The following is a 23,677-nucleotide window of genomic DNA, read 5'->3' as shown; positions in this document are numbered from 1 at the left end:
CTCGCGGAGGAGCAGCTCGGGCTGGGGGCTGCTTCCTTGGGCTCTCGTTGTGAGCGGTGGAAGGGGCACGCCGACGTGTTTGCGGCGTAGTTTTTGCTTTGCAGAAGCTCCTTCTCGCAGAAGAGGCTTTCGGAAACCTTAGGCCGTCGGAGAAGCGATGCAAACGCAGGGAGAAGTCGTGCGTTCGGATACCTGCTGCCTGAGGTCCCCGGCAGCAGATGCAGTGGCAGGTAGACGTGGGGACGGACGCCCCTGTCCCACGATGAGGGCCGAGGGCCTCTGTTCCCAAGGGTTACGAGCAGCAGGGAACGTCACCGTGGGCACGAGTCCCGGCTAGGGAACGCTGAAGCCCCTTTAATGCAGTTTTGTTGAGTGCCGCTCCTCGTGTGCCCGCTGCCATCGGCACCTCCCCGCCTCGTGGTTGCCCGTCCTCTGCCTCGGCTCCGTGCTCGCCGTCGTGGTGCTCCCGGCGTCTCCCAGTCTTTAATTGTCAGAAACGGGGAGAAGGAAATCTCGCGGCTCGGCTGCTCCGTTCCCGTGCAGGGTAGGTAGGGTTTAAGAGCCGAAGAAGGAGCGGTGAAGCTGGAGATGTCTTTCTAGTGGTGGTGGTTTGAGGTGCGGAGACGACTGCAGATTCGGAGTCGCAGAACGACTTGAATCCCCGTGCTTTCTGAACACCTGATACAGCCCGCATCTCTCTTACAGCCCCTCCAGCTTCACAGCGAAACGTTTGCATAAATACATCCGCAGTTTCGCAGTGGCTGTCTTGACTCGAGATTTTTCCGAATTAGCGCTATTCCCAGAATTTTAAAAAAAAACCCTCCAGCTACGGCAGAGGGGGAGCACAAGCAGCAAACCGAACGTATTTCCTGCCGTTCACAACCTCGCTGCCGCGGCGGTGCCGGGGCCGCGCGTGGGGCCGGTGCCAGCCGTGCCAGGAGCGGAGCTGGCACGGGCAGCAGCGGGGACAGATCAGCCATCTTCGCACGGCGCCGCGTTTGCAGCACGTCCTTGCGCGCTCGAATGAGCGGTTTTGGAATGCGGACAGCTGCGAGGCTCCAAGCGATCCCAGCTGCCGGGATGCAAAATTGATTTTCTGTATTAACACCTGAAAGAGAGAGCCGGCTAGCGCTGCGAGCTTCAGTAAGGCAAGGCACGGCAGCGTGGGGCGCCTGCCTGCCTGCGGCAATCCCCGGCAGCATCACACGGCCGGGGTCCGTGTGCCAACCGGGGACACCCCGCAGGAGAGTGCCTCCCAGTGCCCCCCGTGCCTCCCAGTGCCTCCCAGTGCCCCCCAGTGCCCCCCAGTGCCGGCAGCCGCCGCGGTTGGAGCTCAGCCGCTGGACACAGCGGTTCTTTCCCACCGTCCCGGCCGGTACGTGAAGGCTGGCTCTGGGATGAAGCTCACCGTCCCCTATTTTTTATCAGGAATAATAACAACAACAAACGGCGCGCACGTTTTTGGTTCGGCTTCCTAAGCGAGCGCTTTACGAACCGCTCGCCATTTCTGAACTTGAACACACGTTGTTTGCGGCCCTTCGTTAGAATACAGTGCTTCGGTGCTAATCGGCTTCCAACGGGGAGCGGACTGGGGGAGTCTCGGTCCCTCCAGCTCCCAGCCCCTCGCCGTGTCCAGCTCGGGGGCAGCTTTGTGTCTTCTTGCCCCGAGTGCCGACAGCGGGCGGCTGCGGCCTGCAGCCCTCCTCCTGGCTAAAGAAGCGCCGTGTCCCGCACCTCTTGTTTTTTATCATTGCTATTTTGTTTTTTTTTCCGCGTTCTGCCCCTTCTCGCCCCGGCAGCACGTGTTGGGGGGCCACTCGGCTCAGGAAGGCGCTGGGGGCTGTCGCCGTCCCGCAGCTCCAGGACCATCAGGAGCTGGTGTTGAGGACGTTTTTATGGATGGTCATCTCTCTCCAGCATGGAGAAGAGAGAAATATCCCAGCCCGCTCCTGGGGAGCGCCGTCCCCCCACAAACGCGCCTGTGAGCGTGGTGCCAGCACACATCTGTGTCGTGGAGAGGGGCCGCTGGCTCTGCCAAAGCCAAGAGAGGGCACCTTGTAGGGGAAAACAGAATTACCCATGCAGAGACAGCCCCGGACTGATCACTGCTGGCAGAAGCCTGTTTCTGATAATCCCTCTCGCTGCCTGAGCCACACAGGCAGATCTGTGGAAGTCGGCATGCAAAATAAGTTCGGCTGCTCTGATTGCACGCAGAGATCTGCCAAAATCTTGAGGTCGCAGTTGTACGTCTTCAAAAGCTCGAGACTGAGGCCTTTAATTTGGTATGCCATTAACTCATAGGATGGTAATTTGCTGTCGGTGTCTCAGTGCCTTATTTATAGCTTTACCCCTATTTCAGAGCAACTTTTACTGAGCTAGGAAAAAAAGAAGAAGAGAAGAAAGACCCAGTGGAGAAACTCCAGGCACATGCAGCCACCCTCGCTGTGCCCCGTGGCCCCCTATTCCACCCCAGGGGCGATCACGGTGCTTTTAGGGCCATGGGGCAGCAGCCGGGGCTCACGAGCAGGCCTCAGAGCCCTCGGAGCACTGCTAGGCCCTGCTGTGGGGCGCCTGGGCCCGGTCGGGGAGCTGAATGCCGTGAGGGGACGGTGGCCGCGGGGCTCCTGCCTCGGCCTGGGCCACCTGGACGGCCGGTGTGGCTACGGGCCTGCGCTCCGTGACACCGGGCCCAGCCTCACAGCCAGGCCACCCGCTGCGGTGCTGGGAGGCACCGGCTGCCTCTGTCGAGCTGCCGCGTACAGAAAAGGGAACTGTGGGGTTTTTTTTTTTTGGTGGTTTTGTTTTGAATCTTCGTTAGCACCGAGCGGGATCTCGTCAGCACGCGCACGCCTGCGGTGGCGTCACTGGAAGCGTTCGTGTGCTTCCCTTGGCCTGCTAAAGCTCCTGCTGGAGGAGACCCCAGGGCTCTTACCTGCTAAAAAATAACGTGACGCGTAAACACACACCTGCACGTGTGTGTGTGTGCTGTGTTTGCGACTATCAGCACGAAGGCGGGAGCGTTTTCAGGTTGGAAACCTTTACTTCGGTTCCTTTAGTGTTTACTTCAGAACCACTGTAAGGTTTCACGACTTGGTGTCCTCTGTGTCAGAGTGAAGTGCCCAGCCACAGAAACACCCTGTAACCTTGCGCAGAGTTAGCTGGAGGTGGTAGGGTGCCGTAGGCCATTAAGGCAAGCCCCCACCACAGGGATGAGTAGCTCCAGGCGCCCTAAAGCAGCGGGGATTTACCCCGCTCCCTGCCGCATGGGCTCCCCGGGTGCAGCCTGCGCCGCCCTGAGGCCTGGTCCTGAGGAGGCTGTGCCCTTGGGGGCAGCAGGTCACCCTGCCAGGGGCTGGAGGACCCCCGAGCCCTGCATTATTTTTACTTTTTGCTAGCGTACGAGGCGTTCTAGTAGCAACGCAGAGCTAACTTTTTACAGACGACGCACGAAAGAAATAGTTGAGTGACTTCCGTTCTTCCTGATAGCTCTGAAAAGGAGACGCAGCAATGTTCGGCTTTATTTTTAAAACCCAATCTGGCAGCTGTAGCCCTGCAACGGGTGCAGACCCCCGGCTTTGCCCCCTTCTCTGCACCCCAAGCGAGGCTTTCAAGGTTCCTCCCAGCGCCGGCTGCGGCGGCGGCGATGTCCTTCAGGCTGATGACGCCCGTTTGCTAATAGGTAGGGAGTAATTGGCTTTCTGAACAGCTCCTTTCCACTCGCAGTAGAGACACGTTTTTTTGAAATATTGCTGTGTCAGAGTACAAAGTCTGGTTCATAACCGTATTTACTTGGAGATACTGATTACTACGGCTAATGACTGCTTTATGAGAACAGGAATACCTTTGGCTTGGCCTGTGGCTCTCAACTAACAAGCTAATCTTTCAGCGCTACTGGCAGCCGCGCATTCAGCTGCCTCTTGTAATTTTTAGTTCCTACAGTCGTATTTGCATAAAGGCGTTGGTATTTTTTAAAATCGCGTCTTGTACCTATCTTATTTATCAGCCCCAGTGAGTGCAGTCTTTTCAGACCCTCTTTTCTTGGGGAGACTGGGCATCGGGAGATAACGGTGTCGCAAAGTGGCAGATGCTTTATCCTTGAGCTCATGGTGGTGTGCACAAACCATCGTTTTTTCCTTGCAATAATTATGGTGTTAAGAGGCATTTTGTGTTGTGCGCTCGCTTTCAGCTTGCACCACGTTTGGTTCCTGTTATGCAAATACCGCTTTAAACTTAGAAATGCCAATTTGCATTAATATTTTGGTTTCATATAGCTAGCTATTGCATTGCAAAAACAAGTGCATTTTAATGAGCATTTGGCAGAATGTTAAAAAAAGATATGGTACTCATTAAATTCTATTATATGAAATGCAGTAGTTTGTTGCCAAAAATCATTAGGATAAAATATAATGCAAGTTAAGGCCGCGAGTGTAGCCCTCATCAAAGAGAGCTGCGACGCTGTGGAGCTGCAGAGCCGCCGTGCTGCTCGCTGCATCGTGCAAACTCCTCCGTGAGCGGGGGACAGGAATGCCGAGAACTTTTTGCCTTCCTTCAAACCTGCTCGACCGTCCCGGTGCCATCTCCCAGCCTTCCCGTTCCTGACCTTGCTGCTCGAAGCAAGCTAACGTTGGCGTCTGTTCGCTCCCTCTGATTTATCTGATCCGGCAGACTCTTAAAAGACATAAACACCAAATTGAACACCGGTATTTCATTCCCTAATGCGTTCCCAGAGCCTAATTCCGCAGCAGACTTTTCGTTAGGCGTAGGTTTCCTTTGGCGTGCTCCGACCAGAGGCGTGCGTGACTACAGGGCTTTGTCGTGGCGAGGACGGGCGCTCCCCATCGCACGTCGCCGCCCGCCGGGGACCCTTTCGCGGAGGCTTTTCTCGCAGGTGCTCCAAACCACGGCCACGGCGTGTGCGCGTAGAGAAGCGCGCATCCCCAGAACGCGTCGCCGGGTGGTTCCACGGCGGCTCTCCCTCTCCCGGCCCCGCGGTGCCAAGCAGCTGCGAGCCGCTGCATTTTCCGCCTCCTCGCTCAGCGGGGACCCGCGCGAGAGCCCGGGCGGCCCCGCGAGCCCGAGCCCGCTGGCAGCCTGCTCCTCGCCGCGTGGGAACGCCGCCGTCTGTGGGACGGCTTCGCCCCGCGAGGGAAGAATGCTCGCTGGCAGAGCCAGCCCTCCTCCGACACTTCTTTTTCGTTTTTTGTTTTTTTTTTTTCTTTTGCTGCTCAAAAAAAAAATGTTGTTGGCATATTGATACTGGAAATGCTTCCAAGGCTGATACTCGAGAAGCTGCTTTTCCGCGAGCTGGCTGAAGGAGGACGAGGACAGGGTTAAAGGAATTCTTTTCTTCGTCACTCAGAAGTGATAGAGACTTTTCTTTGACTAATGTAGCTTAATTAGTGGTCAATTAAAACTGAACATTGTTGAATTGAAGTTCTTTGATCAAAATCCTTGGCATGGTCTCCCTTTCTTTAACTAGCCACCATCTTGAATTCATTTGGAATCAGTAGTGTAAACAAGTTTAAAACTGGTTCTTTTATAAGAAGTCAGCAGGCTTGTATAGCTGTGGTTTCTTTCTTTTCCTTTTTTTTTTTTTTTTTAACTTCTGTAGGCGGCAATTCAAAGCGGTGCTAAATGAAAACAGTGCTACACCCTGAAAAGTGCTTTTTTTTTTTAAAAAAAAAAAAAAGGTCGCATTAATTAATCGGAACAGAGCGGTTCTTCCTTTTTCCAGTTCTTGCCATAATCTGTATTTTCTCTCGAGTGAATAATTCCGTTATTATCCGAAATTTATCTCGTCCCGTAATTGGGGGGTTGTTCAGAGCGTGTTCGGGGCCTTCACGGCCGGCAAGCAAGCGAAAACAAAATTGGCAGGGAGAGGAACACGCTTTCAAAAACTGCCCAGGCTCTGGAGTTTAATTAGAAAAGCGCAGCTCCAACTCCTGGTGATCTCGGACGGTCAGGACTTGACGGGGGATTTGGTGCGCCGCTGGTAAATTTTAGCTGAGGGGTTGTTTTGGGAATTAGGTCCCGGAGGGTTTCTGGCAAGCGAACGTGGCGTTCACCGTTCACGTGGTGGTGATAACGTGTCCCGTAAACTGTTTGGGGTTAAATCGTCATTATTTGAAAACGGGGGAGGTGTTTGTTCTTTGGATATTTGTAACTTCCCGGCACTTGGGTGGGGTTTTCTCTCCGCTCGGGTTGTCCGAGCTACCTGGAGCCCTCGGCGCGAGTCCCAGCGCGCGGCGCCGCTCGCGCCCGTGCGCCCCGCTTCTGCCGCCGGTGCCGGGGCTGTTCTGCGTGCCTGATTCGTGCGCGCAGTTACGCCCATTGCGTGTCCAGGCCGCGTACAAGGGGTTCCGGCCACGCGGAGCCGACGCAGGCGCAGGCCCGGGCGCTTCGTTTACACGCGCTCACGGTAATGGGGCAAACGCGGCTCCGAGCGCGCTTGAAAACCAGGCCCCGAGAGTAGCCTTCATTCGGAGTGCTTGTTAAACACGAGCAAACGGCAGGCTTCGAGCACGGTTCCTTTGCTCCTTTTGAACCCGCCCGCGCTCACGCGGTGGAGTCGGATCGAGCCGAACCAAACCTGCCCGGGAGCCTTCGGTGCTTCCTGCGGGCACCCGCCGGCCTCGGGGGCTCCCGGGCGCTGCCGTGCTCGCCCCGTGCCGGTGCCGCCGGTCCCAGGAGGCTGAGCCTTGGGTGCAGCGCCTGGGGTCGGGCACGGGGTGGGCTTCGTAGCCCTCCCGATGCCTTCACCTCCCGTCTTCGGCCAGGACGTTTTTTTTTCCCGAACGGAGATCTCGCGCTGGAAATCACGCTAAAGAAGTCGCCCCAAAACGACTCGCGTGTCTCCTGCCTCGCTCTGGGCTTTAATTGTAGGAGGGCCCGAGAGGAAATTGCTCTGCAGTGATGACACGAGCAGATTTCTTCCTTGCTTTGAATGATGGCGTTTTAAACTTTTAATCCCTTTCATCAAAAAAAAAAACCAACTGGGTAAAAATCGGAGTCCTAAACAATAATTAAAATAAAATTTCCATCTCTTGACAGAGAGAGAAATTGTTTATAGTAAATGTGCCTTTCAGCCTTCCCTCATGCCTTCTCCCAAAAGGGCTGATTAGGATGTAATAATTGGGGATGATAGCAGGAGGAAGACGACAATTCCATTTAATTAAAGATAATTTATTTTACTTTAACTTGGTGATGTCCCACATGAATAAGAGTAGATTTAGCAGATAGATTTATTAATGGGTACTGACATCTCCGCTGACACAAAAAGCAAACATTTTCTTTCCTCATTGTTTTTATTGTGTCTCAGCACCTGAAGCTGCCGTCACCCCGTCTCCCTGCCATTCCCGGCGACGGAGGCGTTTCCGCAGAGGGCACCGCTCGTGAAACATCGCTCGGGGCCTCTCGGAGCCACGGGCTTTGGGTCAGGGCCCGCGCTTCGAGCAACCGAACCGTGGGGGCGCTGGGAGCTGCCCCGTGGGCGTGCAGCACGTGGCTGGCAGGGTTTCTGCGGGGCTTCGGGCAAACGGACAGCATCCGCTTCGTGACTGTCAGCCCCAAGTTACGGGATCGTGTTGGGCAAGGTCGATACTGGCCAAGGACAATATTGGCCAAGGCAAACTCTTTGCTTGCTTGAGATTTGAGAGGAGAATATGGGCAGACGTCTGGCGCGTTCCCCGTCTCCGCGCGGGTTTGTAAGCAGAGCGTCGAAAATTTTCAAAAGAAGAAAGGGCAAAAAAGCACAAAATGGCTCTCGGTAAAACCGGGGGAGAAAAGGAAGTTACAAAGCAGATCCCGAAAAGAGGGAAAACGCGTGGAACGGTCCCTTTCTCTGCCTCTTCTGGGAAGTCCCTCACTTAAAAAAAAAGAAAAAAAGAAGCTTGAAACCACGCTATCTTCTATTAAATGTGAATTAGAATTCACATCTGAAAACTCGCCCTGGAGCCCGGCCAAGTGGCACCTTTGTTCTTTTCATCATCACTTTTATTTCTCTTTTCCCACTTTTTTTGCTCTGCTCGCTCTTTATTGCCTTTTTTTTTTTTTTTTTTTTTTTTTTTTGAGGTCTGGTTCTGACTCGCTGCCTATCGGCGACTGCCGGAGCTGTGGGAGCTGCAGGATGTCAGCTCCGTTCTCTGACTCTGTCACATCTTTCCTCCCCAGTCACACCCCTGGTTCTTTGTCCTCTCTTCCTGCCTACTCCCTCTCTGCTTTGCTCTTTTCGCCTCTCCCCCTGGACATGTCTCCTGCTCCTCTCCGGTGACTTCTCCGTCCTCAGGACCGTCCCCGAGCCCTGCCGCGGCCAGGGCACTCGAAGGGCTGCGTGTAGGTCTTGCCTCCGCCAGGTAAGGTGCCCACCTCCGTCCCTTGGCTCCTGAGAAGCAGCTCCTCGTCAGCCGTCACAGACTCGGTGTCTCTGCAGCCTGTCATTTCCTCTTTACTCGTTTCTCAGCCTCTTGTATCTTCTGTCCCGGCGCTGCTTGCCTGCCTTCAGAGCGTTGGCTCCGGATGTCCCAGGGCTGATGGCAGCGGGTGATGGCCCGCGGAGGTGCCGCCAGGGTCGGGCTGAAGCCTGGGGAGCCCTCGGAGCACGGCTCCGGATCCGAAACCCTCCCGTGGCCACCTCCCCGCCACCCGGCACAGGCTGATCCTCGCGTGGTCGCATCCCTGTCACCTGGTGGCTGTCAATACGAAGGAAAAGCAAAGCCCGATGGCAAGGACGCGTCCAGCTCCCTCGTCGTTTAGCCGTCCCGAAGGCCTCGTGTGTGACTGCTGCTCGGTTCTGCCCGTGCTGGCTGCTCCCAGCGCCGGCGGTGCCAGGGGTCCCGGGCCTCCCCTTTGCTTTGTCCCTGCTGCAGCCCCCCCGTAGGAGCATCCAGGTCTTGTGCCGTGCCCGTCTCCGTGGCACATCCCTACTACGTTATTGAATTCCCCTCTCTACGAATTGTTCTCTTTTCCTTTCTGCTTTGCTTTCCCATCTCTTTGTTCCCCACCCCTGGGACTTCCTCTGCAGTATTTGGTCACCTCTCACTCTCGCGACCTTCTCTTCCGTGTCCTCCCCCTGTCCCTCTTGCCTTTCTTCCTTCTCTTTTCCCTGACGCCTGTTAGAAGCCGCTGCGTCTTGGCTGGACCGCTTGGTGGGCTCTGCCTCCCGCTCGGTCCGGGCCGGCTGCACGGCGCAGACAGAACCGAGTCGGAACAGAAAACCTCCGGGTCCCTTCGTGTTGCTGTTGCTTTTTTAGAACGTGTATCGCTGCACGGGGATGACATCACGGTGCAGTTTTTCCCTTCGTTTAGCTGACCCCTTTTTAACTTTGGGCGTTCACAAGATGTAGAATTCAGCGGTCCCATCTGGAAGATATTTTAACCGAGCAGGATCTGTGGGCTTAGAGGATCGTATAGGGTGGGATAAGGAGAGGAGGGGAAAAAAAAAAGGACAGCTAACGTTCGGGGTACGCTGAGCGTAGGGCAGCTCGTTGTGTTGGTGCTGGTTCCTGGGGGCGTTGGAGCAAAGAGTGCAGAGCAAGCGGTTTGCTCCAGATTTTGGCGTTTCGCCCCCAAACGAGCTGTGGTTTATCGGGCTGGCACTTCGCAGGAGCTGCCGAATGTCCATCAGCCTTCGCTGCGAGTTTCTCCTGGATCGAACCAAGGGAAACCCGGTGCCTTTGCTGCAGCGGGAGGAAACGGAGCCGCTTTGCACGCTCCGGGCCAGTCCCGTGCGAAATGTTTGCGCCCGCCCGGGGCGGCGAGCACCGCCGTGCGCGAACCGAACCGCCGCTTCGGGGCCTCCGCCGAAAGGCCCTTCAGAGCGGGGGCTCCTCCAGCGAGGTCCTGGTGCATTTTTTACTAAACCCCGCAAATCAACCCTTGTAAAGCCCGCGGCTCGGGCTTTCCGCCCCCGCTGCGGGCAGGAGAGCCGTGCCGGTGGAAGGGCGAGGCGCGACGTGCCGCAGGGACAGCCGCTGCCGGGGCCGCGGGCGTGAGCGGCCCCGCACCCGCGCCCGTCCTCGGCGGCACCGCACGGCCCCGCCGTTAACCCCGGGCAACCTCTGGCCCCAGGGGCTCGCCGGCGGCGGCGGAGCGGCGCGGCGGTGCGCGGACAGGTGGCTCCCCGCGCCGCGTACACTTGTTTTTCCTGGTGCACCGTGCACTTAACGGCTCAGCGGGACCTGCAATTTCATACCTCTCCCGGGGCCGGGGGTTGCTTCGCATGTGCTTTGCTGTTCCGTGGCTCATCTGGTCTCAATTACCAGCTGATGGCAACGCCAGGCCCCGGGCCTTTGGCGTGTTTGTCCTGCGAGAAAGATCTGGAAGAGCCGACATCTGGTTTTGATTGCTGCAATTGCAGGTTGATAGAATAAACGCGGGGTGAGGTGGGTGGGTTTTCCTTCCGGCCCTTTCCACTCCAGGCTGGTAATGTGCTTCACTTGTGGAGCTGCTCTTTTCATCAGCGCGCGCCTCCCCCTCCGCCCCGCTCCCTCTTCCTCTCCCTCGCATCCCCGGCAGCAACATGTGGCCGAAATTAGGGACCTGCAAGCCCAACGGCGTCCCTTCTGCGGGAAACCTGGAGCAGGTCAGCCCGGGGAAAGGGCATCTGCTCCTCACACGTACTAAAAATCTGAATTAGCGTGTTGTTGGGTTTTTTAAAAAAACCTAAAAGCTGGGGAAATTCATCCCCGGCCTGGTAGAGCTGTTGCTGGTCGGGTGGCGGGGCTGGGAGGACAGAGGACGGCAGCCAAGGAGGGTGGCCCTCAAGTGATTAGAAAGGACAGAATGTTTTTTTTTTTTCTTTTTTTTTATTGAGTATTTGAAATTTTAGTGTTGCTGGTGAGAGCATTTCCCCTCTGAATGCTCGAGCAGGGGACGGTGCCACTGCCCACTCGTCCCGGCCCCGTTTTTGGCCTCGCGGGGATCTCGAACTCACCGGTAAAGGAGACGGGAGCGGCACCGCCCGGCGGTGGCACCCCATGGGTGACAAACCGGGACAACCTGTGGCCAAGAAAGCTTTCTTGTCCAAGACAGCACGTGGCAGCAGACGGCCCTTGGCTCACGCTTCGCTTTGAGCCTCCCCAGCGTTACCTCAAGCCACCAAGCCAGAGGTGGATGCCGCGAGGGGTTTTGCGAGGGACTCCTGCAAGGAGCCGCCTGGGCAGGTGCTGGCGTCGAGGAGCTTTTAACGTCTGCAGACGGATGAGTTGATTCTCGTCGGAGATGTTTCCTTCTGTCGGGTACCCGTCGGAGTAGATCGCTCCGTATCCAGTGTTTTACAGCTCGCGCTTCGCGCCCGCGCCCTGCGTGCCCGGCGCTCGAGGGCCTGAGAGGGGAGGAGAGCAGGGCCAAGACGGGAGAGGAGGAGAAGATCTCTCGCTTCGCCTTGCTCAGGCTCAGTTTCCAAACACCGGCAGCCGGGCGCCTGCGGACAGCTCGATGGAGAGCTGGGGAGGCGGCCGCCCCAGCCACGCCGCGCTTCCTGGAGGCACCTCCCGGGACTCGGACGCGCCTCAGCAAGCCCTTTGGCACCGGCCAGAGCCCTTCGCTCAAAAGCCAGCGATGCTGCGACATGTTACAGGCATTCCCAAGGCTGGTTGCTTGGTAGACCCTGGATTCCTGAGGTCTGAACGTGCCACCATGGGCGGAGAGCAGCGCACGGCCAGGTCAGCAGCTCCGCGAGCTGGCGGCCGAGTCCCCGGTACTGGAAAACGGGGGATTTCTGAAGCCCGTTCTCAGGACAGCGAGCTTTCCAGAAGAATGAGAGAAGAAAAGGTGTTTGGAACTCGAAGGCAGACTCCCAAAACTGGAGACAATGTGATAATTTTTTCATCATGTCATATTACAGAATGGCTTGTTTTTCCCAGATCGTTATTCATCATCTCTTCAAACCTCCCAGCATGAGTCAGAGTGATTTTCTAAATTCAGGCTCTCTTTAAGAATATTAACATCTTTAAATCTATAATACGTTTTCTGTCAAATCAGAAAGTCACTCTTGTACACATCTCGTTACTCTCTCTTCTCGCAGGCAGCATATTTCCATTTCTACCAGTGCCATAAATTTAACCCATTTAACTTTCACTCTTCTGGATCAGGTTGTTGGGTGGTTTCCTTTATCAACGCTTATTTGTGAGAATTTATGCCTGTTTAGATGGGGTTACAGACACAATTCCTCTGTAAAATGGTCTGGCAAGCACTTATGGATAGGTTATTGATATGATAAAGTGATATCGTGGCTTTTTTAAACATTGCTTTGCAGAATAATGGCAAAAAGGGACGGGTCGGTCAGAATCTCATAGTTCATCCCATTAATCATTGCCTCCGCGCCATTTATTGCCCGCTGAAAATGCTGCAGTCCCGATGATACAAAGGCAAATAAATATGGAGACTTTGGTACAGTTCGGTACGAGAGGAATTTCCATGCGTGCTCTTAACCAAAGTCATGATAACTTGAGAATCCCACTGTGACAAAAATCTGAAAATAATGAATATTTATGTTGGAAGAGTGACACTTCTGCAGGAAATACGAGAGTTTTTTCAAAAGCTTCCTTACATCTCCTCAAATACCTTCTTATGACTGAGCCTGTCACAGCAAAACGAGTTAATTTCCTTCAATCCAGTGGCTTTCTCTGTGTGAAAATTTAGCTATAAAGCAGCAGAGGAATAAATCAAGCGTCGGCTGTTAGCAAGGAAGAGTTACACCCAGCTACGTGACGTTTTGGGTGATGGCATTTCTTTGGGCTATTTTCCGCGGCGTTTCACGACAGCCAGGCTCGGCCTGCCCTCCCCGTCTCTGGCGGACGGTTTCGTTTCCTTCCCTTCATGGCCTCGCGCCCCGCCGCTGCCAAGGTTTTCATTCATCGCTTCTGCACGACTGCTCCGAGCGGCGCAGGGTCACCCGACGTGCTTGACCCAAGCTCGTAACGTAGGGAATTTAGCCAGCGAGCACCATGAAATAGGGACTGGTTTCCTTCACGTGGTGCACAGGTGGTTGTTCCACCTTCATAGCTCGCGCTCTGCAGGTCCTGAAGAAGGTCAACGTGCAAAGTCCAATTTCTGCCAGGGGAAGGGGCCTTGTCCTGGGGCGCTTCGTGTTCAACTGGAGTTGTATCTGAACGTCGTCGGCCTGTAGGAATATAGGGAAAAAACGGTGTTGGGTTGAGCCGAACGCATGTCGCCGTGAGCGGGTAGCTGGGTACGCGGAGCCTCCGAGCCTGAGCAGTGCCCTCCGGGTGTCCGAGCATCCGTTTAAATGAGACAGGCACTAGTGGGGAGCACCCTGCTTCTCTGCGGGGCCACCCGGAGCACGTCAGATGTGATCCAATTCACTTCTGAACCCCACTGCCGGGAGCACTGGGGTGGGCGACGTGGGGCACAGGAGGGAGAGCGCCAGGCAGGAGAGGAAGGAGAGGTGGCGGTCACCCTTAAAATAGCAGGAGCTCCGGGTACCTGCAATCAGAAGGGATGCAGGAGGGTTTTCCTCGTCCATCTCTTCCCAGACCCGTGCCCCTCCTGTTTTTCCCAGGTGAGAGCTGTGGCCGTGGCACTGCGGCCGTGCTGCCTTGCTGCTGAGGTCTAATGGGCGAAAAGGAGGAGGGCCGTAAGCTCACATGGCTTTTTAAACTCAGAAACATGAAAGTACTTCCTTTGGACTACTTTCCTTTCTCTCCGCAGCCTGCATCAGACTTCATGCATGCCTCGTAAGCTGCAGCACAACCGTTAGGGGAAAGCAATGACTTCTCTCCCAGGGGGAAAGCAGCGTGGCCCGGGGACAGGCCCGGGCTGCTGGACGGATCAGGAGAGAGCAGGACAGCAAAACTGCTGCGGGTTAAACTCAGCGGCGCGGTGAAGCTGCTTTTAGAGCTAACCATCATACCTCTTCAAGGCACGGCAGCGTAATACATCAGCTTTGCCATCAGCATGCACGCCGCTTTGTTCGAAAGCCCGAGAAGTGCCTGACGCGTGTTTGATTAAAGCGTCAGCACAGCGCCTCTGATGTCGCTCCTGCTGCTGACCTGTGCTGCTTTCCTCCCCTGGTTACCCCAGGTACACCGAAGCACGACGCCCATTTTCTTCGTGCCCATCCGTAAAGATTTTACCACCAAACGGGCACTCGGGTACCTCTGCGACGAGCTCCCCCGCTCCGTGATGGCTGGGGGCCGTGTGCCGGAGCAGCACCTAGGAGGAAGGCAGCGCTAGAGGTGGCACCGTGGGCTCACAGCTGGTGACAGGGGGACCCCGGGGCTTGCAGGCGCGTACGCTCGTGTGCCTGTGCCTTCGGTCCAGCTGAACGCTGAGAGAAAAGCAGAAAGTTCACTGTGGCCTTGGCTGCTACTGCGCTACCTCAGCTCCCCCTGCGTGGGCAGCTCTTGGTGCCGCACGTCAGGGCCGCGGCTTCTGAGGAGGGCTTGCTGTGGGGCCCCCGAGCCACCGTTGCCCAGGGTTGAGCCCTTTGGCCCTGCCTTACCAAAGGCTCTCCCTTCGGCTCCAGTTTCTCCGGGTACGGGGCTGCTGCTGGCGCTGCCCCGTGCGGATCACGTTGCGGGCAGGGCGGCGCTTCAGGCCCCGGCCTGCACCCGGGGGCACGGGTGGCACCGCCCGAGGGATGCCGGCAAGTGGCTCCGCGTCCCGCAGCCCTTCTGCTCGCCCCTTCTTAAAACCCTCTCTTGATTTTACAACAAGGGGATCCCTTTAATCCCCGCCGCGGCGGCTGCGAGGTGCGGGCCGGGGGGCGCCGGGCTGCTCGGGCGCCGCGTGCGGCTGCGCTTCGCTGCTGGATTTTCTCTTCCCGTTCGCCGTGACCTGCGAACGTCGGCGTAGGCGCTCTGCCAATTTTGTGATCTGCTGCCTGCTTCAAAATGGAGGCAGGAAGGTATCCATTTTCATCAAGGAGATGACAGTGCTTCAGTCTTCCTGACCATCTGGAGAGAGGCACCTCCAGCGCAGGAACAAAACGCAGAGGAATATCGAGAGCTATAGGGAGAGGGGGTGGAGAGGGAATGAACCACGCTCTAAATAATGGATTACACTTAGCAGCCTGGACCAGCTTTTGCTTTTTCGTGTGTGTGCTTTTTTTGTGTGTGTGTTATTTCGTTCTGTATTTTTTTATTATTATTATTATTTTTTATTTTTTTTAAATGCCGTCCTGGTTGAACTAGACACGAGCAAGAAACACAGCAGATATGTTATAAAAGGCAAGTCACAGAAACCTCCGGTGTATTAGGAAACAAATGCAAGTAAATTAGTCTTTTGGCACATGTACCGAGTTTATTGCACACACAAATACACTAAGTCCTAGGGAAGGAGGAGTTTTCCCCCCGATGTGTACACATGCTGTGTTGGTGGTCTTGTGTCAGTCCAGGTTTCGAGCAGTCCTTTCAAGCTTCTCTGGAAGGGGCTGGGTCCATGGGAATTTAATATCCCAAGATGTGTTTGTAATTTTCGGTGTTCTTGATAATGCTGCTCTTCAAATCGTCGTTTTCTTTTTCTTTTTTTTTTTTATTTTGGGAAATAAAGTATTTCACTTGCTTGCACTGCTTTCCTTTTTGTTTTTACATGTGTTAAGTCCGTACGCTTTCAGATGAGAAAATCGCTATTGTTTCAAGTCCTTGTTTATTTTAAGCTCCTCAGTGCTCTAGGAAGAACATATGTACATCTGCTTATTCATTTTATTTACAGAAATAAATAGTTTGACAAATACCTTGCAAATATCCTTGTTTAAAACTGGAAAATGTCAGGCTGGAGTTTTCTTTTGAAGCTTCAAATTTATTTCCCAGTCACACATATACGGAGGGTTTTGTGTTCCGAGAGAAGAATTATGTGGTGTTGCGAACTGATTTATACTGAGCAAGGTAAAAACTCAATATTTCTTTCCTGCTTCCTGCTAAAGGCACACTAAATTAGTCTTTTTTCCTTAGGTTTATGCCCCGTCAGCAAGCACTGCCGACTACAATAGGGATTCACCAGGTTATCCATCCTCAAAACCAGCAGCCAGCACTTTTCCTAGCTCCTTCTTCATGCAAGGTAAGATGCCGCTTTCAGAAGGCGAGCTGTTTTGCATATATTTGCCGTGTTTGTATTTTGGCTCGTGTGTAGTCGAGACACGCTGCAATATCATCCTGTGGGCTGTAGCATTACCATGAAAATGAAGGCCTGGAAGTCTTCGTTTGGCCATTATGCCCCTGAACGTCTCGTTCTGATCCCGCAGTGAAACGGCAGAATGAATAACTCGCCAGCTTCTTAGCACCTGAGTTTCTCCAAGCGTTTTTTTTCCGGCAGTGCATGTGCACATCTCTTACGCGTGTACTAAACGCACACAAATTTGGGCATGTACTTTGTGCATCGCTGGTTTTAAGTTAATGAGGAGGATTTTTGTCTTATGTAAAGTATACAGCGCTACAAGTGCGTCTGTTTGCGTGCATGTGGAATTAGAGCAACCTTCGTGAAGTGATGCAGTTTCTCTCGTTTGAGGCCGGGTTAATAGTTCTCACGTATTCACTGTTACCGTGTTGTCATTCTCGCTGCGATTACCTGCAAGTTCGATGAATTTCCCTGTAACTTAATAAATAAAATTCTTAGGGTTTGGAAAGATCTGCACACAGTTAGGGTACTCATCTTTTGCCACATCTAGGGCAGAGTAATTTGCTTTTAAATGCTTCCGCATAGACTCTGATTTTGGCTCTGCAGAGGACAAGTCCATCTGTTTAATTCAGTAGGACCGCTGGGCTGAAGTACTTGCAGGGCACGGGGTTAGGTTTTGCTACCCCTATATATACTTCCTAGTTTCTACCCCCACAAAAAAATCCCTTTTGAGTAGAAAAAGGGATTTTTTTATGGGACCCAGTTGAAGGTTCTGGGTGCTGCTCAGTGTCTCCAGGCCTCTGCTGGGACTCTTCCCATCCCTGGGGGTCCCGTGATGGGCAATGAGGTTGGGAGGGATGAGGACGGCAGCAGAAGCACTGCCCCTTTTGTCACCTCCTTTGGTGCAGAGATCTCCATCCAGACTGGTCCCCGAGCTGGGAAGGATGGGCGGTGGCTGAAAAGAAAATGGTGCTCTTGGCTTCAGCGTCAGCAAATACTGCCTAGAGAGCACCGGGAAGCTCCTACAGAGCTATAAAAGCTGGAGGTTAATAGGGTTCTAGTGCCATCAAATATTTACCCTTTGTAGTGCGTAGCCATTCTGCCTTTTTAAATGATACCTTCTCTCAGATTTGCATGGAAGACATAAATCTCCGTTAAGTGACTGTTCAAACAGCTAGGGGAAGGTGATGCTAGAAGTGCCGCTGTTGCCTGGGTGTTTGAAGTGTATAAATAAGGCAGGGTTGTAGGTGAGACATCATAATTTTTTATTAGACCAACTCCTGGAGTTTGAAAGAGCAGGCAACTTCTCCAGCCCACGTGCCTGTCTTTGAGGTCTGCTGCTCGTTAGGGAAAAGTTATCTTTCTTTTTTTTTTTTTTTTTTTTTTTTTAAGGCTTTGGCATTCCTCCAGTGGAAAATAATTTTCGTTGCGTTATTGTAATTCCTTTTCAGCACGTCTAGTTAAAGGCAAAGCGTGCAGCTTGCGCTTCCCTTTGATAAAATTTGGGGAGCCCTTTTTGTAAGCTTTGGTGCGCGTTGCACCTTGGCGGCGAACTCGGCTGTGCAGTGCTCGGTCTGGGCAGAAACAGAAAGTGGAGGAACAACGCGAGTGGTGCTACTCTCTCTGTTAAACAAACAAACAAGAAACAACGACAAAACCGAACAACTCAGACAGCTTTCTGGGTGTGGAAACATTCAGAGTTCGGGATATATCCCAGCATTTATCGAGCCGAGGCTTCTCCAAAGCTTGTTAGCCCATCCTGATTGTGTAGGCTTCCGAGCGTTTCATTTCAAAGTTCGGATTCCTGGCTGATGGAGTTGGTTACAAGTGAGTTTGTGCGCTCAGGCTTATGATGCAGTGCAGGAATAAAGCTGCAGGGAGCTTGCAGGCAGAAGTTCTGCCACCGAGGTGAGGTGTTTGGGGATGACACCGTTACTGCTGCTCAGCTCCGCTGTATTTTCTCAGTATGCCTTTGTGCCAAAACCACGTAGTCGCGTAACCCCGTTAGAGCCTGCAGCAGGACACAACGGGAGCTTTCGGAGGATTTCCAGCCTTGGGACAGCCGCGTCTGTGCCCTCCTCTCTTGCAGATGGCCATCACAGCAGCGACCCGTGGAGCTCCTCCAGCGGGATGAACCAGCCCGGCTACGGGGGCATGCTGGGCAACTCTTCTCACCTCCCCCAGTCCAGCAGCTACTGCAGCCTGCACCCCCACGACCGCTTGGTAAGGGGCAGGGGCACGGGGCCGGGGGGGCACCGGGGTGGGCAGCGCGGCCTGGGCACCCACCGCAGCACGGGCACGTCCTCGGGGTGTGCCGCTGAGAGGGCTCTGCAAAAACAGCCTGGAAACATCGCAAAAAAAACCCCAAGCATTATATTTAGGCACTTCTGGGGGAAGTAAGGGTTTACGCTGAGCCGTAAAACAACTCGGGGAGCCCTCGGGAATGGAAGCGGCCACGTGCGCCCAGGCATCGTCGTGGCGATGAGCTCCTTCGCGTGGTTTTCGCAGCCTGTACCGTACCCGTTTCCACTGGCAGTCCCGACGTGTCACAGCCCCTGTACCCGTCCCAACCCCTCCTCGTGTAACCGGGAAGTAAAAAGAGCAGAAAAAGCCGCTGCGTGGGCTGGTGCTGAGCCCACAGCGCGAGGCGGGGCGGCCTGGCCTTTGATTTCTGGCAGCCGCCGTCCTTCGCTGGTCCCAGGTAGCCATCTAGCATACATTTGCTGTTTTCAAAAAGGGATTTTTTTTCATTTTCTCTGGTACATCCTGATCTCTCACACGAGGAAGTTGCTGGGACTGATTCCATCTATTGTATTGGAATAGAACAAAATTGGAATTAAATCTGATTTGAGTGCAGCTTAGTGGATATTCTCCTAATATCGCGGCTGAATTGGATATGTGGAAATGACACTGGGTTGCATCAATTCAGCCCTCCGCTTTGCTTTTGTTTTTAAGTAAAGGAGGAGATAAGCAAATGAACAGGCTGCTGAAGTGAAGCCCTTTTCCTCAAAATGCATGAAACATTAAGTTTTTCCGTTCTATACCTGTGCTTTTCACTCCTGAAGACCATTAAAAACGAAGAGCAGAGAGTACTGGTTTTAGGGGAGAAGTCTGTTGCCGTGAAGTCTAGGAGAAACGTCGTCTGAGGAGTAGGGAGAAACAAACTTCACTGTTGCAAACTGAAAATTAATTTGCAAAACAAATCTTTAAAGTCTCACATTTAATGAGGTTAGCACACTGCTATGTAAAATTAATAGGAAGTCAAAAGCAAAAGGAATTGCCTCAAAAACTGCTTAATCATGTCCTTATAAAAAACGTAATTAAGGCACTAAGCAAACTTAATGTTGCTCTGAAGTGACAAGCATATATTACAAAAATTGAGCGTAACTTTTAAAAGCCAATTTCATCTAATTTGGTATCTACGCTGGTACTCATCCATCAGAATTAGGTGGCTTTTCCATGGTACCAGCTCAGGATTCAGGTAGGAGAGCTGAGTGCCTTCGCTGGGCAAGTCTGCAAACGTTCTCGCATTTCTTTTGAGTTTTCTTTGATTCTGAATTTCTTGGTTTTGTAACATGTAGGGGGGGTTACGAAGACTTAGAATATTTCTACAGTGTAAAATGAGAACAGATATTCCACCTGCAGTCCCCAAAATGTTTTTTTTTAAATAGATACTATTATTTTTCCTAAATTTCAGAGACAGTGAGGACCCAGCTCTCTCACTGATGCCAGTCTGAGTTGCAGGTGCTCAGGGCTGGCAAAGCTCGTACTAATCATCCATTCTGGGCATCTGGACGGGCAGAATCTTCCATATTTTCAGTAGAATTGAGACAGAAGGAAGACTTTGGTAGTTTAAGTACACTTTGCATAATTTCTGGTGGGGGATCAGTGAGAGGTCAGCAGTTTCACTCTAAGAAAAACCCGGGGAGGAAATTTTGGATGATTTCAGTTCAGTTCCCTGCAAATGTCCTTAACTTCTCGGTGACCTGTAGAGAAACTGCACGTAGCAAAAAGAAGAAAGAAAAGCTGTTATTATTCTTATTTTCTCAGCCATATCAGTGATTTTCTAGATAGATGCTCTGAATACAGAGAAGAGTTCCTGGCTGAGCTATATTCGGATCCCACATTTTTCCTGAAATATTTAGCAGTAGCGGTTTGATGTCTTCCCCTGAGAAATGAGAGAATCACGCAGCAGCACTTCCCTGCGTGTCACGGAGCAGGAGTTCAGCAGGGGAGACGGAGTCACTGACGTTTAGGCTGTTGACCTAAGCAATCCTCGTTGACTCGTGCCTCCATCCTGGGACAAATTCCCTTCAGCTGTGCCAACGGGATTTGTGGCTGAAGTCCCGGAGTGGTTTACAAGCGAGCCTGAAAAAAAGCTTGAACACCTCATTCAGACTTCGGCCAGAGCTGATGCTATTTTTTTCCATAGATAAGAAAAATGGCATTGAGTTATATTATTTTAATTCTTTGAGAAAATTTCCAAATATTCGGTTGCTTGTTGCTTTGTTATGGGTAACCTGTAAAAGTAATTAAATAGTGCAAATGAAGGGAAAGATGCTTCTAGCCAGCTTACTGAGAACAACCTAAGGACACAGAGGGCATGAGGATTATCTTGTAGTGGCATCTGAATGCCTCGATTTTGGGCTAGGTCCTGTCATTTGTCTGCAGCCGCCTGTGTTGCCAGGGAGGCTTTGTGTCAGCCCCCAAAACCCGGAGGTCTTCTGCAGGACCTCTCTCTGCTGGGGGCACGGCTATGGTAAAGATAAAAGCCGGGCGTGTTGTAGGCCTTGTCTGCACCCAGGATCTCACACTGATTAAAAAAACAACTATTTAGCAGTGACACACAGCGCGAGTGTAAGCTGGGGTTAGCGTAATGTGAATCCAGCAGAAGCGTAACCGCAGCTATGTTGTCTCACAGTAATGAAGGTTTGTGTTGATCCAGCCACACAGCTACCAAAGCCTTCCGTGTGTTGCCCAGACGCTTGTCCCGGGCTTGTTTGGAGAGTGTGATCCATCACATTTTTGGTCATCTGTCGCGCAGACACACTGCAGCAGGAGGGAGGACTGGCCCAGCCGATACCTGGTGTGCCAGCGTCTTTCCTCCTAGCAAGTTGTGTAGAACCAGGCCCGCATGCCTCGCAGTCGAATCTTGCTTTAAAGTTTGAAAGCAGTATGAGGTTTCTGCCTCTTCTCTTGGAAGACTTTTCCTCCAGCCCAGAGCTGTCCCTGTCAGAAAGCTTTGCTTGGGACATCACCTGAGCATTTTTTTCTTAATTTCTTCTCGTTGCGTCTCTACAGTACCACCACCAGTTACGAACCCTCCTCTGTGGATATTTATGCATGGCACATAGGTATGTGCTGCATCTTCTCCAGAAGCTGTCAAATTGAGGTAGAAAAACACGCTCCCCCTGTAGTCCCATGGCTTTTCTTGGTTGGGTGAAGCACAGCAGCACCTGGAACTGGAGCAACACGAGTAGCCTGCTGCCCTTTATGTTCTCAGTACTTAAAATATTTCCCTTTTTTTTTAACTCCTTTTCTCGGCACAGAGCTACCCATCACACTCCTCAGCAGACATCAACTCCAGTCTTCCTCCGATGTCCACCTTCCACCGCAGCGGCACGAATCATTACAGCGCCTCGTCGTGCACGCCGCCTGCCAACGGGACCGACAGCATCATGGGTGAGTGCGGGCGGGCGCTCCGGCTGCTGCCCGGGGCTTCCCTGCTCTCTCCTGCCTCTGTTTTCTGCGCCAGGGCACCGTGCTAATGGCAGAGAGCCGAAGTCAAGATGGGGAAGTGTATTGGCATTGGGGAAGTGTATTGAGTTCAGTAGGCTCGGGGAAACAGCAGAATTTTCATGGAAATAAGTACATCCTAAATGACGTCGCCCTCCTTTGCGCATATATTTGAACACTGTTACTTTTTTTGGTGGAATAAGTAGAACTGCAGCCAAGTGTTTGCTTCAAAAATGGTACGGAAGATGGTATGTTACCCCCGGTGCCTGCTCTGGCTAGTTTTGAAGCCTGGCTTTAGTGTCCTTAGCGATCTAATTGCCTGCAGCACCTCGGGAGCACCTTGTGACACACCTTGTGTATCACAGCGGTCATCCCCTTCAGTGTTTTCCTGATTTCCCCGTGGTGTGGGGGACGGGGAGGTGGCAGCGTGTCCCTGCAGCGAGGAGAGCCTCCGCTGACATGGCTGATACTGTTCTGACACGCTCTGCAAATAAAGAGCGTGCATTTGTGTACTTTCTTAAATAGTTGGCAAATACCGGTGCAGACTTCAATACAGGAAATAAAAAATATTGCTTTGCCTGTATTTCAAAGAACAAATAAAGCTAATTAAATAATTGGTAAATAGGGAACACATCGCTGGACACATGTTTCGGATTACACACATGATTCTGTATTGAATGACTGGGAGCAGGACTAATGCAGCAAGAATGGAGGGTGGGTTCAAACATTAACACATGGGCATCATATTTTTCAAGGTCTCTGAACAAAGAAAAAACTAAATACAGTCTCTTCTTAATTTGTCACTGTCTGAGAAAAACGTATCCTGTTTCAGGATAGTGTTTCTGTGCTCAATCTTGCCATTCCATTGAGACGTCTTCCTTTACAATGTATTGCTGCTTCTGTGTGCACGACACGCAAAAATCACTCTCTCTTTCTCCCTCAAAAGAAGCCTAATAGAGTCAAACTTAATTCAGCCATTTTACAGCCATGATGCAGGCGCCTTACAGATAACATTTAGGGATGCAGAATTTTGCAGAGGGATGCAAACAGGCAGGAGTGAGAATCCTGTCTCCTGCCCATATGCCTCAGTGCCTGAATTTCCCATGGAAAAAAATTCCTCCAGACTTTCGTCTGGATTCCTCTCCTGAAAATCCAGCGTGCAAAGAAAAGCCAGAAGAGCTGCAATCCAAACGTGCAAATTGTTTCAGCAGTTGTAAATATTAATCAAGTAGTACTGGTGAGCCATGTCTGAGGGCAGCAAAAATATTTGACGGATCTGGATGCAAGTCCTGTCCTCCTCCCAAGTTGGTGAACATGCCCTGAAGGCTGTGTGCATGCTGTCCTTCCCCTGTGTGCCCTGATTTTCCTAGACAAGCAGCCTGGGCAGGATGACCACTGCATAACCCAGCAAAGGGACACAGCCACGGATGTCCTCTAAGTGTCCGGTCATCCGTGGGACAGTGTGCAATGGCAGCGGGGCACAAACCACCACGAACAGGGCTTGGGTAGATGAGCTGCGTTCGCTGATGGTGGTGCAGCTTCAAAAGGCACCAGGGAGAAGGTTCTTTCACGAGGCTGCCCGATGGCATCGACAGAAAGCAGTGGTTAATTTTATGCAAAGTGTTGGCTTTTATTTTCAAAGGTCTGAAGCAGTGCAATGTTTAGGCAACCAGTTACTGAGCGAGGCTCGTACAGCGTATGCTAAAGGCGCTCCATCGTATCCATCTGATGCCCGTATTAATCCTGCTCGCTGCTTTCAGTTCTAATGACATGTTGTTTGTATGACATTATGCACTGTGACATGCAGCTTTTCCAGGAGAAACATTATGTGCATTTCCCCTTGAGGCACTGGTTTCACAGTAATTTT

At 52.6% G+C, this 23,677-nt stretch overlaps 1 protein-coding gene across 26 annotated transcripts in view; it reads left to right on the top strand.

The window, feature by feature from the left end:
- TCF4 (transcription factor 4) overlaps positions 1–23,677 on the top strand; it is a 211,458-nt gene that overhangs the window by 152,844 nt on the left and 34,937 nt on the right. For 25 of the 26 annotated variants that reach the window (XM_066988592.1, XM_066988591.1, XM_066988590.1 and 22 more), the window contains 3 exons: positions 15,912–16,017; positions 18,164–18,297; positions 21,624–21,756. In XM_066988592.1, the coding sequence (XP_066844693.1) occupies positions 15,912–16,017; positions 18,164–18,297; positions 21,624–21,756 (373 nt within the window). Of the gene's footprint in view, positions 1–8,324; positions 8,352–15,911; positions 16,018–18,163; positions 18,298–21,623; positions 21,757–23,677 lie in introns of those variants that run through there. The other variant, XM_066988600.1, reaches the window with a different exon arrangement.

This window comes from Anser cygnoides, chromosome Z (genome assembly GCF_040182565.1).
Source record: "Anser cygnoides isolate HZ-2024a breed goose chromosome Z, Taihu_goose_T2T_genome, whole genome shotgun sequence".
Classification (NCBI taxonomy): Eukaryota; Metazoa; Chordata; class Aves; order Anseriformes; family Anatidae; genus Anser; species Anser cygnoides.
Note: the sequence above shows the minus strand (reverse complement) of the source record. Positions and strands in the feature narration are given on the sequence as shown.